Here is an 18,063-nt window from a genome sequence, read left to right as displayed (position 1 = left end):
GAAGCGGCGCTGGAATCCAACCGCCTGGGTTTGGATCCGCCCTTCAAGACCATCGATAGGGCTCGCTCTTTCAGGCTAATCAAGCCCCGACTTACAGTACGTCTCAGTAGCTACTGTACCCGCGGTCAGTCCTCTGAGGGACAGACAGACTTACGTCCCAGTAGCTACTGTACCCACGGTCAGACCTCTGAGGGACAGACAGACTTACGTCCCAGTAGCTGCTGTACCCACGGTCAGTCCTCTGAGGGAAAGACAGACTTACGTCCCAGTAGCTGCTGTACCCACGGTCAGACCTCTGAGGGACAGACAGACTTACGTCCCAGTAGCTGCTGTACCCACGGTCAGACCTCTGAGGGACAGACAGACTTACGTCCCAGTAGCTACTGTACCCACGGTCAGTCCTCTGAGGGACAGACAGACTTACGTCCCAGTAGCTGCTGTACCCACGGTCAGACCTCTGAGGGACAGACAGACTTACGTCCCAGTAGCTACTGTACCCACGGTCAGTCCTCTGAGGGACAGACAGACTTACGTCCCAGTAGCTACTGTACCCACGGTCAGACCTCTGAGGGACAGACAGACTTACGTCCCAGTAGCTACTGTACCCACGGTCAGTCCTCTGAGGGACAGACAGACTTACGTCCCAGTAGCTGCTGTACCCACGGTCAGACCTCTGAGGGACAGACAGACTTACGTCCCAGTAGCTACTGTACCCACGGTCAGTCCTCTGAGGGACAGACAGACTTACGTCCCAGTAGCTACTGTACCCACGGTCAGTCCTCTGAGGGAAAGACAGACTTACGTCCCAGTAGCTACTGTACCCACGGTCAGTCCTCTGAGGGAAAGACAGACTTACGTCCCAGTAGCTACTGTACCCACGGTCAGTCCTCTGAGGGACAGACAGGGCCACTCAGTCCACTTCTCCAGAACTACTCTGCCGGGGACCGGGGGAGAGGAGAGGCTCTGGCATAAGTTAGACCATTCCATAATCTCTATTCATAATAATAATTATGAATGCTATTATTTTCACATCTTAAAGAGCTGGTGCCATTTTTTTGCACTTTTTCTGTTTTTCATGTGTCTATGAGGTTGATAGAACTTCATTAAGCCCCCCGGTGGTGTTTTTATGGTGTTTTATGTCTTTTCTGACTATTTGGAGTTTCTTCCTGGAGGCTGAAACCTTGAGGGTCAAACGTGCCAATAGAGAAACAGCGCTTTAGTGACATCACAAAGCCATACCCTCCCCCTCATTATCATAACACAACAGGTGTGGGCATGAGGAGGAGGAGGGACTAGGACAGGTGGGTGGTGCTAAGGTGGTGGAGGAGGTGCTAAGGTGAGAACCAGGTATACTTAATGAACTGGTGGGTGTGTCTACATAAAAACAACATTTTAACACTTACTGTACACTTTCTTTTTGTTGAAAAAAATCCTTACATAATAATAATACCATATGATCAGGTTTTAGGGTTGAAAAATATCATGGCACTCCATCTTTAAATGTAAAACATGAGATTCACAGGGCTTTGAGTCCCTGTCATGTTACATATCTTTCCAGTCACGTTCATGTGACCTCTGTACAGTGGTGGAAAAAGTACTCACGTTTTTTTTACTTAAGTAAAAGTATCAATAATGCACTATAGAAATACTCTGTTACTAAGTAAAATTCCAGAATTCGAGATGTACTTGAGTAAAAGTACAAATGTATTGGCATCAAAATGTATTCAAGGAGCCAAACATTAAAAGTACTCATTACGCAGAATGTCACATTTCAAATGTATGCAAATCTTTTGAAAATAGCAGATCTACAAGCTCACAATGCGTCGCATTGTAGATCGGCTATTTTCAAATGGCCCAAATGTACATAGGGCTGAAGTGGTTAATGTATGTTTTCCAAATCTACAAAGTAACTAGTAACTAAAGTTTTCAAATAAATGTTGTGGAGTAAAAGTATAATATTTGAATCCGAGATGTCGTGGAGTAGAAGTAAAAGTATTGGAAATTGGAAATACTCAAGTAAAGTACACATAACTCAAAGTTTAACTTAAGTACAGTACTTTATAAAATGTACTTTGTTTCTTTACCCCACTGCCTCTGTAAATATACATTTTCAGATATTTGATATATTATATATATATATACCACCTGAACTACAGTAGATGATGTCTCCGTTAGGCCTGATTTATAGATGGTTGCGCATCATGTCTCTCATCGAAAATAGCAGATCTACGAGCTCAGAAGCTTGTAGATCTGCTATCTTCTGTGTGAGACACACCGCCATACGACTAAGATGACTACATCAGGTGGAACTAAATGAAGATCCAGACAGACGTTCACACAGTTGTTCCAGACATGCTGAATCTTTGTGTGACACTGTAGCAGCGGTGGAAAAAGTACTCCCATTTTTTTTGCTTGAGTAAAAGTATCAATACTGCAATGTATAGAAATACTCTGTTGGAAGTAAAAGTCCAGAATTAAAAATGTATTTGAGTAAAAGTACAAAAGTATTGGTATATCTAATAATAATACAAAATAAAAAAACAAAAACAAAAGGTAAACATGCAGCAGCAGTACACCAAAGTTGGCAGTAGAGGACAGTGTGACTCCACAAATAAACTGAGAGATACACACAGTGTCTGATTTGTGTTTTTTCTAAAGTAAAATAGCAATCAGGGGTCATCAATATGTCCAACATGGTCAAATGTGTCTGTGGCAAAGACTTGGTCTTGTCCGTGGCAAATGTTTGATTTTATTTTTTATAGACCATTATGACGTTTTGATCATAAAACCCAATTACTGAATGTCAGTCTATAGGTTTTCGTATGACTCTGATTTACTACGACACTGGGTATTACACATTAAGAGTCCAACTAGTACTAGTGGTTCTCAAATGTTGTATTCGCAAGGACCCCCTTAACTCTGAGAGTATGCAAAGGGAACCATGTGTACACTCTCAGAGTTACAGACCTGTAAGGGTCCATTTGGTTCCATGGGTACACTCTCAGAGTTACAGACCTGTAAGGGTCCATTTGGTTCCATCTGTACACTCTCAGAGTCACAGACCTGTAAGGGTCCAGTTGGTTCCATGTGTACACTCTCAGAGTCACAGACCTGTAAGGGTCCATTTGGTTCCATGTGTACACTCTCAGAGTCACAGAGCTGTTATATGGTCATTCAGGGCTAGAGGAAAATGTTTCTGGTAATATTATTTCACAGCTCCTCCAGCAGGGGGCGAAAGGCATCCCAGGGCCACAACAGTGCCTTGTGTCTGTACGCTTCACTGCGCATGCGTGTGACACGTGGACCCGGAAGTACAGTAAGAGCTTGTAGTTTTTTTTTGTTTTTCATGGTGGCGTTTGGAGGAAAACAAAGAGCTGCGGAGAAACAACATGTCTGTTAAAGGAGGTAAAATGTCCCTTAAAGGAGTTAAAATGTCTCTTATAGGAGGTCAAATGTTTGATAAAGGAGTAAAAATGTCTCATTAACGACTGGAAATGTTTGATAAAGGAGGTAAAACGTGTAGAAGCACAAATAGAAGTATCCCTGAAACATGGCTGTCATACCATGACAGTCATGAAGCAACTTGTTCCTGTTCTTTGAAAGTTTTACATTTACAACCCGTACATCTACATAAACGTTCATAATACAAATATAAAGTGCTGACCCCAAAGCCATGGATGTTACAAGTTAAAACGCCTGGGTCTAAGTACCCGTATCTTCCGTATTGTTCAATACAAAGCTTTTTAATCCGATCGCCAACCATTTTCTCCGATTTTCTCCATATGCTTTCACCTACGCGCCCCTATCGGTTGGTAGGTGCATTGCACCCTGATACGTTATTAAAATAAATAAAAAATGGCCGCCGATCGGATTAAAAAGCTTTTTATTTAACAATGCTGCAGATACGGGTTCTTAGACCCGGGCGTTTTAACTTGTAACATCCATGGCCGTGGGGTCAACACTTTATATTTGTAATGTGAACGTTTATGTAGATGTATGGGTTGTAAATGTAACATTTTAATAAAACAGGAACAAGTAGCGCCATGACGCATGACGTCATGTGAACCATGGCTACAATACAGTCTGTTATTCAAAATGTACTTGAGTAAAAGTACAAAAAGTATTGGCATCAAAATATTCTTAGAGTACCAAAGGTAAAAATACTCATTATGCAGACCGTGCCATTTCACCAGTTACTAAATGTATTGAGAATAGCAGATCTACAAGCTCACAACGCATTGTGAGCTTGTAGATCTGCTATTTTCAAATGGCCAAAGTATATATAGGGCTGAAGTGGTTAATATATGTTTTGTAATAATAATCAAAATCTACAAAGTAACTAAAGTTTTCTAATAATTGTAGTCGAGTAAAAGTATAATATTTGCGTTTGAGATGTAGTGGAGTAGAAGTAAACAGTATTGTAAATTGGAAATACTCCAGTTAAGAAAGATTTGTAGTTAAGTACAATACTTGAGTAAATGTACTTACTTTCCACCTCTGTCTTAAAGCCCTGAAACCTGACAGAAATAGTTGACGTCAGATGGTTAATCTGGTTAAACTGGTAATCTGGTAAAAGTACTTGAGTGTGAGAGAGGCTTAGTAAGGACGTTACTTTAAGGCCTTCATTCATTATCCACTACTTATAAAACTACTCAGTTATTTGAAGAAGAAAATAAACAAACTAATGCATTGGTTCTCAAACTGTTTCATGTCAATGAGCCCCACATTAATATATGTATTTGGCCGTGGACCCTCATCTGTAAATATTTCCGGTCAGGGACCCCCATACAAGATTTGTGTTAAAATATTACAAAAACAATATTTTTCCCCAATAAAAAAAATAAGCAGATCTGCACTCACTGCGTTGTGAGCTTCTAGATCGGCTCTTTTCAAAAAGCTTATGTATGGAATAAGGCAACCGGAACGCTCGGCCCAAAACACACTCACATCAGTATCGAGATTGTTTCAAACGTTTGCCTCAATTACGATTAAAATAGCAGATCTACAAAACCCACAGCGCATAACAATGTGACACGTTGTGAGTAGGCTCTTTTAATCATCATAATAATAATAATCGTGATTCTGGTATGGATCTCTGTCTGTAGCCTTAAAGTCACAACTGCTGCAGCAACTGAACATTTGTTCAAAGATTGTTGGACAACCACTTCAGAGGCTCTATACATCTACGTATAATAACAGTACGATAAGGTTGGCAAGGAATATCACTTCAAATACTATAGCCATGTTTTGTATGGAGAATATAGGTTGCTGCCTTCAGGAAGGAGATACAGTGTTCCAACATACAATAAGGTCAAACTGAAGAGGTCTTTTGTCCATCAGACGACATTGAGGCTTAATCAGGAGTTTAGGCCAGGGGTAGGCTGAGTGGTGGACATTGCTCTTGTCTCTATGTCTTTATGTATGTATTTTAGTTTTAGTTTTTTGTGTCATGTCAAATGTGTGTACTGTATATGTGTTGCATACATGGCTGCTGGGTCACAAGACACATTTCAGTGTGACAATAAAGTACTATCGTATCGTAAGTAGTCTGAAGTAATCTGTTTGGTGGAGAGTCACCTTTAAAACAAGTCAATAAATAGGAGAATTGTGCTGATTCTTCCTCTTCTCTCTCCTCCTTCTGTCTGTGTGTAAAGAGGAGAGGAGGTCCAGTTTGGAGAAACCTCCACGACCTCCACAGATTAAAGAGGAACCGGAAGACGAAGCTGACATGTCAACGTTGACATTACTACATAGGAGGATGAGGTTCAACACTGTCTCAGGTAAAAAAATAAAAGATGATAATCACTTTATTAACTCATTCAATGCCAGAAAAAAACATCGTCTAGTTGCCACAGTGCCAGCGATTTTTTAGTGTTTTCACTTACTTCTTCGTACACTCAGAGAAAATAATTTGGCCGGACGCGATCGTCCATTCCATATATATGGGCAGTTGTATATATCTAATGTTGTGTGAATGAAAGAGGTTGCTTCGGAGTCTCTTAAAAACAATCCAAAAAGAAAGAAAGAAAACCTTGCAAAAAACAGTTGAGGTTTTCCACCACAACAACAGAAAGCAGAGAAAAAGGTGTTTTCATTTTTTTTCAAACAGTAAGTCTACGTTTGTGATCACGTGGTTTTGCTGCCATCTTCCTAGACATGTGATCACAGATCACAGCACGTTGAGGTGCTGCATTTGCATTGCTCTAGCGGGAACATAGGGCTGTTCCCTCCGCCGTATGTTCCCTCAGCCCTATGTTCCCTCAGCCCTATGTTCCCTCAGCCGTATGTTCCCTCAGCCCTATGTTCCCTCAGCCCTATGTTCCCTCAAAACAAACACTAACCCGACCCTAACCCCAAGCCTAATCCTAAACTGAGGGAACATAGACATGTCCCCACTCTAACAAGCTTACGAATCATAATACAATCCTGTACTCTTGGGGCGGTGCCATGTCATTATTCCGACGTCCCGTTCGTCCGACTGGCCCCATTATAACTAACTCTATCCCTAACCTCACACTAACCTAACGTTTGTCGGACTATGGGGTAGTGCTGCACGATTAATCGGAAAAAGATCGTGATCTCGATTCAGACACCTATGCGATCTCGATTTTAAATTATGACGCTTTCTTTTTCAATTTTTTTTTTTTTTATATTTACAAGAGAATTGTGTGAGAATCGTGTGAGAATCGTGATCTCAATTCTTATGGAGGAAAATCGTGATTCACATTTGAGCAAGAATCGTGCAGCACTACTATGGGGACTCCGGAATACTAGGAGGTCGGAATCAAGGGCTAAAACAGGTGGAAATGCCTTTGGCAGCAGCATTTGGGGTTCCAGCCGAATGAAGTAGAGGAACCGGATAATCCCGATTTGGGTTGTGTGCAAGCTTTGCATGCAAGAGGTCAAAACGAAACGAGGACATACCAGTGTTTGATAAGTCATCTCGAAACACATCGTTTGTGCTGTCTGGCAGCTCAAACGATGACCACTGCTGCCATTTAGTGGCATAACAAACATATAGCATTCAGATAATGGGGAAGTTCAGCCCGCCATTACAGGTAATTACTATAATACCGGTATAATACCGGTATTAAAACAAATGGACCACCCAAGAGAGGGGCAGAAACCAAAAAGTGGAAGGCCCAATCAGCATCTATGTTGAGCAGGCTAGTTTTCCGTTATGTGGAAGTGCAACTGTACGTATGTTGTGACGGGTGGCGTGTGGTGTGACGTCACCAGATGATGGTCTAGTGACGTCACGTGATGATATCTGTGACCGTTAGACAGGCTATCCATATTTCATCAGTCTGGAGACCAAAGGGACCAGCTGACACTTACATCTCAGGAAGAGCACCGCAATCAGCTATCACTCAGTTGTTAAGGAAGCAGCCCATCGAGATAGCAAGCATAGCAGCAGCAGCATAGTGACAGCCTCTCGGGCTGGCATAGGCCATGGAGGACGATAGTCCACCGCAGGCCATGGAGGACGAGAGTCCACCGCAGGCCATGGAGGACGAGAGTCCACCGCAGGCCATGGAGGACGACAGTCCACCGCAGGCCATGGAGGACGAGAGTCCACCGCAGGCCATGGACGAGAGTCCGGCACCGGCCATGGAAGAGAGGCTGGCAAAGGTCATGGATGAGATGATGGCAAAGCTCATGGATGAGAGGTTGACACAGTTCATGGACGAGAGGCTGGCACAGGTCATGGACGAGATGATGGCAAAGATCATGGATGAGAGGCTGGTAAAGGTGAAGGACGAGAGTCCGGCACCAGCCATGAACGACAGCCTGGCACAGGCCATGGAAGAGAGACTGGCCCTGCTCATGGACGAGCGGCTGGCTCAGGAGAGGCTGGTGCAGGAAAACCTTTTACAGAACATGGAGGACCGGAGGATCGCACAGGTGATGGAAGAGCGGCTGATCCAGGAGAGGATAGTGCAGGCCATGGAGGAGGAGAGGGTGGCACAGGCCATGAAGGAGAGGAAGCTGGCACAGAAGAAGCTGGCGCAGGCCATCAACCTGAGGAGGCTGGCACAGGAGAGGCTGGTGCGCACCATGGAGGAGCGCAGGCTGGCGCAGGAGAGGCTGGTGCAGGCCATGGAGGAGCGCAGCATGGCACAGGGGAGGCTGGCACAGTCCATGGAGGAGGAGAGGATGGCGTTGGAGCGGCTGGCTCGGGCCATGGAGGAGCGGAGGCTGGCACAGGAGAGACTGGCACAGGCCATGGAGGACCGGAGGCTGTCCCAGGACATGCTGGCAAAGGAGAGACTGATACAGGTGATGGAGGAGGAGAATCTGGTGCAGGAGAAGGACAACCTGGTGGAGGACTTTGAGGAGAGGCTGGTGAGGGCCATGGAGACACGTAGGCTGATGCAGGACAGGCTGGTGCATGTGACCGAGGACGGGAAACTGGTGAAGGAGGAGATGCTGGAGCGGCTGGAGCAGCTGAAGCGGCTGATACAGGCCTTGGAATAGACCAGTGATTCTGGTCTATTCCACCGGGTTCTATGTTCCCTGGGTTCTATGTTCCTCACCTACCTTAGGGTTAAGTAAGCGGGGAACGTAGAACCCGGGGAACCTAGATACGCTCCCTTTTCAGCCTTTTGAATTCCAAGGAGCCCCAGTTTGATATGCAGTAGGCCACGGGACCCCACCTGATACCATCTTTTTAACTCTGGGATCCTTGATCTACACTGTCAAAAAAGGTTGGTCGTGATCATCATTGGCGGTCACTGCTTCTTGGTCCTCTTGGCATCTTCAGGATCCACAAGGATATGGATCTTGTGGATCTTCAGGTGGGCTTGGTGTAGTCCTAGAGATAGTGGGTTTGGGCAGGTTCTTTTTGGTGGAGGCTCTCCGTTGTGTCTGTGCTTGTGTCTTTTGCAGCATACCATGCAAGGCACCACCTACCTGTTCATCAGGAGCAGTTAGGGGTTCAGCATCTGATACGGGTGATCTGAAGGTTCCCAGTTCGATCCCTGGCTCCCCCAGCGTCTTGCTCAAGGACACTTTGACACTAACTCTGGGGGAACCGGGAATCGAACTGGGAACCTTCAGATTCTTCAGACTCCACCACACACACACACCTGACACTTTTTATTTGACAGGCATTTGAATATTATCTTCATGCAAGTAGACCTTAGTGTCAACCCCTGTTATCATAACAGTGTGACACATTCACAGGCAGGTTTTTGCCAGGTCTCCCTGTTGGTTACGGTGTCTTCCCAGGTGGTAAGGTCTTATTTGGCACTGTTTTGACCTCTGTTTTGACCTCCCAGGGCACGCTTTCCTGTGACAAGGGTATATAGGACTTTGTTTTGGAAGGCTGCACGTAGTCTGGCATCAGGACGACATCGCCAGTCCTCTAGGGCGCTGGTGTTTGTGCGTCTATCCTCCCAGCTGATCCTGAGGAGGTTTTTGGAGGCATCTCTCATGATGTGCCTTCAAGTGCCTTCGGTATGTGGTCCAGGCTGTATGTTGTCCAGGCTGTATGTGGTCCAGGCTGTATGTGGTCCAGGCTGTATGTGGTCCAGGCTGTATGTGGTCCAGGGTGTATGTGGTCCAGGCTGTATGTTGTCCAGGCTGTATGTTGTCCAGGCTGTATGTGGTCCAGGCTGTATGTGGTCCAGGGTGTATGTGGTCCAGGCTGTATGTTGTCCAGGCTGTATGTGGTCCATGCTTCTGATCCTTACAGCAGGCTGGGCTACAACTACCGCTGTGTAAACCACCGTTTTAGTCCTGGCCTGGAGGTTCTGGTTCTCCTGAAGCTTAAGGTTCCCCCGGAGGTTGTGGTTCTCCTGAAAGTTAAGGTTTCCCTGGAGGTTGTGGTTCTCCTGAAGGTTAAGGTTCTCCTGGAGGTTGTGGTTCTCCTGAAGGTTAAGGTTCTCCTGGAGGTTGTCGTTCTCCTGAAGGTTAAGGTTCTCCAGGAGGTTGTGGTTCTCCTGAAGGTTAAGGTTCTCCTGGAGGTTGCGGTTCTCAAAGACCCTTTTTTCCCAGTCTTGAGAACACCCCACCAGCACACAATAAGGCAGTGTTGTATTTCGTCATCGATGAAAGCTTTGGATGATAGAAGAACTGCCCAGATCAGTGGTTTCCAACCCTTAGTGGGATCAGGGCCCACTTGAAAGTCCATGTTCATTTAAGTGTCCGCGGCTCGCCCATCTGACCACTTAACAACGTCCTTTAAGTGAATGCAATATCCTCGCTGCCCACCAGGGGGTCCCGGCCCACAGGTTTGTAATCGCTGGCCTGGTTATTCCACTGATGAGGATCTTTTGATCTAAATGTTGAAAGCTGAGCTTCTTTCTACCAGACTGCAGACTTTATCCATCTATATGTTCAACTGTTGTTTGTCCTTTGTCTAGGGCTGTCACAATTATTACATAATAGTCTAAATCGCAATTATTTGAGATAATCGCAATTATTTTTGCATAATCGTCATAATCGTTTCCACGTTGAAACATTTTCACACATTTCAAATATTAAAAAAGCTGAAATAGCTGATCTACAAGCTTACAACGCATCACAAAGTGACGTGTTGTAAGCTTGTAGATCAGCTATTTCTGCTTTTTATATTTTTTTATACATGCTATTTTTTACATGTATAAAATTATCAAATATTTCAAATACGTTATTTGTCATATGGTAAATGGTGCATTTATATAGTGCTTTTATCCAAAGCGCTTTACATAGACAGTGCATTACATTCAAACATTCACACACACATTCAGACACACACACACACGCGCGCACGCGCACACACACACACACACACACACACACACACACACACACACACACACACACACACACACACACACACACACACACACACACACACACACACACACATTCACACAACGATGGAGGACAAGACTCCTTCTGTTGTGTTGTGACTTATGGGACGATTTGAGTCTTTATGTTGACTGCCACACCAAGTGGCTTTGTATGCCTTTTCAAAGGCAACCAAAATGCACTTTAGATCCTCATCAGAAAGGGCCACAAGGTTGTTGTCATCATATCATCATCATCTGTTGATGTTCCTGTTTCCCGTGGGTTCTGTGCATAATGTTGACTCCTCGGGCAGATGGAGGAGAGCAGCGGTGAAGATGGAGAGCAGCTTTGGAGTGCAACAGAAATAATGTGATTCCACATGCTATTAGGGTGTTGGGATCATATCATTGGGATCTGGAACCGGAGGAACCGGATTTTAACGTTGAGGAACCGGAATGGGTTCCATCACATTTGGAACCGTTTATGGAACCGGTTTACTTACAGATCTGAAACCGTTCTAATGTATTATGATGCATCAAATCACAATGTATTATGATGCATCAAATCACAATGCATTATGATGCATCAAATCACAATGTATTATGATGCATCAAATCACAATGTATTAGGATGCATCAAATCACAATGTATTAGGATGCATTATAATGCATTATAAATGTGATTATAAAGCATTATAGACCGACCTTTAAGTAAAGTGTTACCTGGTAGTTATATTGTTCTTTTCCACTGAGTTTATAATGCATTATGACCAATTATATTAGTATAAGTTATAATACTTCATAAACCTCGTTACAAGTTGTTACGCATAATTATAAATGTTAATAACAAGTGTTATAATACCTTATAAGTGCATTAAAACCAAAGTTATTATGCATTATATAGACCCGACCTTAAAGGTTAACTGTTAACTTTTAGCCTATATTTTAAGTATATAAACATTTTAGCCCTCGTCTCTCTCTATCACCCTGTATATTATTGTGCTGCTGTGTTTCCCAGCAGGAAGACACGCCCCTCTGGCTGTGTTTCCTTGAAGGAAGACACGCCCCTCTGGCTGTGTTTCCCTTCAGGAAGACACACCCCTCTGGCTGTGTTTCCCTTCAGGAAGACACACCCCTCTGGTTGTATTTTGGTTTTGTTCCTTTGTTCCACTGTTTATGTTTATGTTTAAAACATTGCCACTTAATTCAGTGCCACTGGACGTCTAAAACGTAATTAAAAAAATGTATATTCAGAACCCAAGATATGATGATTTGAAAATGTTCTGCTCCATTCACTTATTGTTTAACTTCTTACTGAAAAAGGCTGTATCTCGGCTCCTAAGCACCTTTTTTTTACAATGAATTTTGGCTGTGGCACTGAATGGCACTTTTTTACAATGAAGTTTGGCCAGTGGCACTGAATGAGTTAACTCTAACTTTTTTTTTCAGAAAAGTGCCACTGTCAGCGATTCAGAGCGTTTTTTACTAACCTTTGAAAAATCATAGAATATAAGTTTTCACAGCGATCCACCTGGCGATCGCCTCATTGCACTTAGGGGGGTCTCGCAGAATCGGGGGGGGGGAGTGTGCCGTCAGGATAATCCGTTCCATAGTTAAGGGCAGTTGAATATGGCTTGTTTTCAACAAAAACAACAGAAAGCAGATAAATCCTATAACACTAAACAAAACCAACTTCATTTTGTTGTGATCACGTGATTTCTGGGTGTTCTCTTCATGGGTGATCCTGGGATCCTTCACAGGCTGTGGAAGAGCGCCCTCTATCGTAAAACCACTGAAAACACACATCTCGTCATTGGCGGTCAAGAGTTAACATCACCATAGAACACATTTATTTGTGCATTCTGAGCAAACCCCTAATTAGAATGGTTTAGGCCAATAACACCTCATCTATGATGAATGAGGATAGACTTAGTGTTTTTATGTATATACAGCTGGAGTTCCTCCAACTACCACAGCTATAAAAGAGGAAATCCATCTCTACAAGCTAACGTGTTGCATCAACTCTCTATATGTATGTTCAAATATATTCATTTTTCTCTCATTTTCTCTATTGTCCAGACTTCCTGCGCCTCCCTGTGTGTGAGGAGGCGTTTCCCCCTGAACAACAGGAGAGGAGCTCCAGTCTGGTCCAGGAGGAACCAGGACCTCCACAGCATGAGGAGAAGAGGAGCTCCAGTCTGGTCCAGGAGGAACCACAACCTCCACAGATTAAAGAGGAACATGAGGAGCTCCTTCAAAGACCAGAGGAGGCTGAACAGTCAGCGTTGACAAGTGAAGATGATGACGAAAACAGAGAGACAACAGAGCCTCTAGCCGGCTCCTCAACTGAACACATGAAAACACAAGCTTATATAAAGTACTGGGTTTCATCACAACAACCGACCAGTGATGAGCATCTCCTCTCTTCACACTGTTCTGACTCTGACACCGAAGACACCGGCATGTGGGAGGAGACCATGGAATACGACGAGTCGGCTTTAAACACGCTGAAACCACAGAAGAAGACCTTCGGCTGCACGGAGTGCGACAAAATGTTCGACCGGAAGTCTCACCTGGACCGGCACACCATGACTCACACGGGGGAGAAACCCTACACGTGTACCATCTGCGGCAAAAGCTACGGCCAAAGGGGTAACTTAAAGTCGCACACAATGACGCACACGGGGGAGAAGCCCTTTACTTGTACGATCTGCGGCAAAGGGTGTGGCCACATGAGCAACCTGAGGAAACACATGAGGACGCACACGGGCGAGAAGCCATACACGTGCGCCATTTGCGGCAAAGGCTGCGGTCGCATCGACGACCTGAAGAACCACATGAGGACTCACACGGGGGAGAAACCCTTTAGTTGTACGGTCTGTGGCAAAGGCTTCAGTCAAACGGCCCACGTGACCGCACACATGACAACGCACACTAAGGAGAAACCCTTTACCTGTTCGGTTTGTGGCAAAGGCTTTGGTCAGTTGGGTAATCTAAAGACACACATGAAGAGGGCTCATACGGCGGACGGGGAACTTTAGCTCTTGGGAAATGCTTTGGTAAAAAATTGTGCCCCAACTAATGTATCGTTCAGGTCATTATTTGCATAGTTTCACAAAAGTATTGGCATTTATGCAACTGTTATGTCCCGTGAAAAATAATATATTTATATATATATATATATATATATATATATATATATATGTATATGTGTGTATATATATATATATATATATATATATATATATATATATATATATATATATATATATATTTATTGTGGAAAGAAACAGCAGATCTACAAGTTCACAGTGTGTTGTGAGCGTGTACACCAGCTATTTTAGAAAACATTTGAAGAGGTTGTTTATTTTTATTTATTTATTTGTTTGCTTATATATAAGTTAATTGTTCTCACGTTTGTGGTCAAAACATCGGTGAACCGGTGGTCTTGGACTCTCCAAAATAAGGATCGGCGTCGGACTCAAACATGTGAAACATCGTTCTCGCTGACTGTAGCGAAAATGTGAATAAAACAAGCATTCGTACGTAACGGAGGAGAGAAGCGGTTGGACGAACATGAACAAATATTGTTTTTAAAGAAGCTATTTGAGTTGATGCATTATATCTGAGACATATCTATATGCTATTAGACAAATACGTACATCGTTTCTGTCGGGTGAAAACCTCATATGTTCAAAACTGTTATCTTTCAGGATTCAAATTCAAAAGCCTCAAAAGTAGCAGATCTACAAGCTGAAAGCGTGTCGCTTCGTGCCGCGTTTCGAGCTTGTAGATCTTCTACTTTTGAGGCTTTTGTGTGACGCTGTAGTATGATAAAAAAATAATGGAAATAAGGTTTCTGCCCGACAGCAACAAAATACTGTTTTCAAAGAAGCTATTTGAGTCGATACATGATAATCTGAGACATATCTATATGCTACATACATAGACTATTATGTAGTATGTGATCATTCTAGGGCTATGACTTCAAATCAATATCACCATTATGTCCTACAAGCTCACAACACGCCACAGATGACCGTTTCTGTTCTGGGCTCTCAGGAGGTTCCAGACTATTCAGAGTTCCAGACTATAGACAGCATTCGGACATTGTGGAATAGTTGTCTGGCTCTGCAAGACTACTTCTCATCCTGGATGAGACTACTTCTCATCCAGGATGAGAAGTAGTCTCATCCTGGATGAGACTACTTCTCATCCAGGATGACAAGTCGTATACTGAAGCAGAGGAACATCAACATGCCAAAATGTAATAAAAAAACTAAAACAATTAGTGTCTCTGTAAATTCTCATTTTATCTTGTTGGTGCAGTCAATACATTTGAACGCATACATTAACTCTCTCAGTGCCAGACCCCGAGTTATCCCGAGTTTTAGGGTTATACCCTCAGTGCCAGAACGAGAAATCCCGAGTTTAAAAAAATACAAAATAATTATTATTATTTTTTTGAAAAAAGTGTTCAGAACCCAAGATATCATTATCTGAAGATTTGCAACTCCATCCACTCTTTGTTTAACTTATAACTGAAAAAGGCTGTATCTCGCTTCCTAAGCACTTTTTTTTTACTTAAAAAAAAAAAAAAAAAAATTGGCACAGTTCGCAATATTTTTTTTATTTAATTGGCACTGAGAGAGTTAACCATGACAGACTTTAAAGGGATAGTTCACCCAAAAATTACTTTTTTCCTACTATTAGTCGCCCCATGGAGACTTGAATTCATGGATATTTTTTTAGTTTTTGTCTCATTCCTAAGACAATAATTTGATGACCAGCGGTTCCGGTAGGAGACACAAAGGAGACTCTTTGTGTCTCCTACTGGAACCGCTGGTCATCAATAGTTTTGAATAGCCAAAGAAATCTTCAAATGACCCCCCATGTGTTCCCGCCTCCCCCGTCTTAATGGATCAATATCATTATCATCATTTCTTGGGGGCCCACTTGCAATTTCCTCACGGCCCAGCAGTGGGCCCCGTTCCACAGGTTGGTGCTCTCAGCTGTAAAGCAAGGCTGTACATTTCAACAACAAGGCAACGCGATGTGATTTACACAGAACAACCAGTTACCCCCAACACTGCTTCAATCTAAGACGTACATGTCTTCTACTCATAGATCTTCATCTGTACCCCAGCCTCCAGCTCCTCCAAAGAAGACAATACCATCTCCCACCAGGCAAGAGGACATCCCATATCTCCCAGAAGGCTGTTCCCCCTTAAGGTCATTACACACCGGCCATTATGCCAATATACGCAAAATTTGGATGCGGTCCGAATAAATAAAATACGCTTTTTCGCTCCGCGAAACGGAGCTTGCATTGACTTTATAAGGTTTTTTTTTTAAAATACGTATTATTCGCATGAAAAAAACGCCCCTGGTGTGTAAGGACCTTTAGGCTTAAGCTTCTGCCAGGAGAAGGTGACTGGATTGAATCATTTAAGGCGTGCATCTCCCAAAGGCCGCTGCCGCCGAATATGTATAGTTCTCCATTGTAGGTAAAGGCTGAATGGCCCTGGCGTCCTGTTGGAATATTCGGAGAATGTTTAAGCTGCGGAAAAGGCTTCGGCCCCTGTGTCATGTCAAACACTCTGACGTCATTGTAGAAGCACTTAAAGTGGTCACCCTTAACTGATTCACTGCCAATCACGTAGATCTATGCGAACCGATTTAAAGCCGCCACGTGCCAATCGCGTAGATCACGTGAACTGATTTTTTTTTTTTTTTTTTTTTTTATGTTTCTTTTTCTAATTTGACCCAAAGACCAAGGAGATATGATTTGTTGAAGATCTAGACTCCTATCCACTTCCTTGTTAACTTAAAACTTAAAAATTCTGTATTTCGGCTCCTGAGTACTTTTTTTTTTCCAATGAAAAACTCTGGCACTGGCTAAAAAAATATGAAAATACCTCTGGCAGTTAATGGGTTAAGGGTGACAATAACTGTCACCCTTAACGTCCAAATAAATGTCCTCTTAGTTCGGTCTGCCCCCAAATACAAACATCTTTGTCCCAATGATGGTGGCAGAGTGATATACCGATGTGATATAGAGTATATATATATATAGATATATACAGAGTGATATACCGATGCCCTGCCTTCGGTTTTGATTGAAGACCAGAACCTTGTGGCGGTGTCCAACTTGTACATTTTAAGGAACACTTTGCCATCTAAATCCATTTTGGTCCGCAGTCCGTAGATGTACATGACATTCCCCAAAGCACAAGCTGACTGGCCCTCCATCTTCTTTGGGACACTGCCATAGCTGTCAGGCATGGACCATGTGTGTTCATCAACATCAAATTCATAAAGTTCTTTGGAGAACTTCTGTAAACCCTCCCCAGATGTAGACCTTGTTTTTTATAAGCACAGCCGTGTGATCCGTGCGCATGGAGGGAACATCCTCATTGTTCTCTTGAGGTAATTTGGTCCAGGTCAAGGACTCTGTGTTGAGGATGTGCACATCCATCAGACCATCTTTATAGCGGTTTTTTTAATAGCTGTTTGTTTACAGAGAAGATCTCCAGATCTCCTCTGTGATAGAAAATAACTCATTTTTGGGGTGAAATACTCCTTTAAGCTTAGAGAACTATTCTAGGAGCAATTACAGAGTGCAGACAGGTGGTCTTTTACAGCGGTTGTGAAGGAGGGTAAGGAGTCACAGGTTGTGAAGGAGGGTAAGGAGTCACAGGTTGTGAAGGAGGGTAAGGAGTCACAGGTTGTGAAGGAGGGTAAGGAGTCACAGTTTTGATGTTTGCTGGAAGGACATTCCACATGTTGGTGGCATAGCAGCAGTAATGTAAAGTAACTAAGTACATTCACTTAAGTACTCTACTTAAGAACAATTTTGAGGTATTTGAACTTATAAAGCGCTTTATAAATGCACCGTTTACCATTTTGTCCATATTTGCCTTTTACCATTAGGCAAAGAAATGTAAAAATGACATGGATGCGTTCCTGGTCTTAATGGGTTCATTAAGAACAAAGAATGGTGAAAGGTTCTACAGATGATATTCTGCTGACCGGCTGATGGGAGGGGGGTCATGGGGTCGTTGCTATGGTCACAGCATGGTGTCAGTGATACTGGACACCATGACCAGCCACCATGGCTGCAGGAGGTTTAACCCATTAAGACCGGGGACGCATCATGTTAGGGGGCGGCCATAGCTGAGTGGTTAGTGAGCCCGCCTAGGGAGCCAGAGGCCCTGGTTGCCCCAGGTACGATTCCAGGCCAGGGCAGCATATGTGTAGCCTGGTAAACACCCCCTCCCTCCGGAAA

The 18,063-nt window shown here is 43.5% G+C and overlaps 1 protein-coding gene across 1 annotated transcript; it reads left to right on the top strand.

Moving 5' to 3' along the window:
* The first annotated feature begins 3,272 nt into the window (after window positions 1–3,272).
* On the top strand, window positions 3,273–13,938 carry LOC308089821 (uncharacterized protein). Its single transcript, XM_080434748.1, has 3 exons — window positions 3,273–3,405; window positions 5,655–5,780; window positions 12,855–13,938. Exons 1-3 carry the CDS (start codon window positions 3,390–3,392, stop codon window positions 13,814–13,816), a joined length of 1,104 nt encoding a protein of 367 aa, XP_080290874.1. The 5' UTR covers window positions 3,273–3,389; the 3' UTR covers window positions 13,817–13,938.
* The last annotated feature ends 4,125 nt before the right edge of the window (window positions 13,939–18,063 follow it).

Source organism: Gymnoscopelus braueri (genome assembly GCF_963280865.1).
Source record: "Gymnoscopelus braueri genome assembly, chromosome: 8".
Lineage (NCBI taxonomy): Eukaryota > Metazoa > Chordata > Actinopteri > Myctophiformes > Myctophidae > Gymnoscopelus > Gymnoscopelus braueri.
Note: the sequence above shows the minus strand (reverse complement) of the source record. Positions and strands in the feature narration are given on the sequence as shown.

Bases quoted from the DNA above. Each gene is read 5' to 3' on its own strand.
- LOC308089821 (XM_080434748.1), top strand. The intron at 5,781-12,854 runs GTAAAAAAATAA...TCTATTGTCCAG, and splicing joins GAGGTTCAACACTGTCTCAG to ACTTCCTGCGCCTCCCTGTG.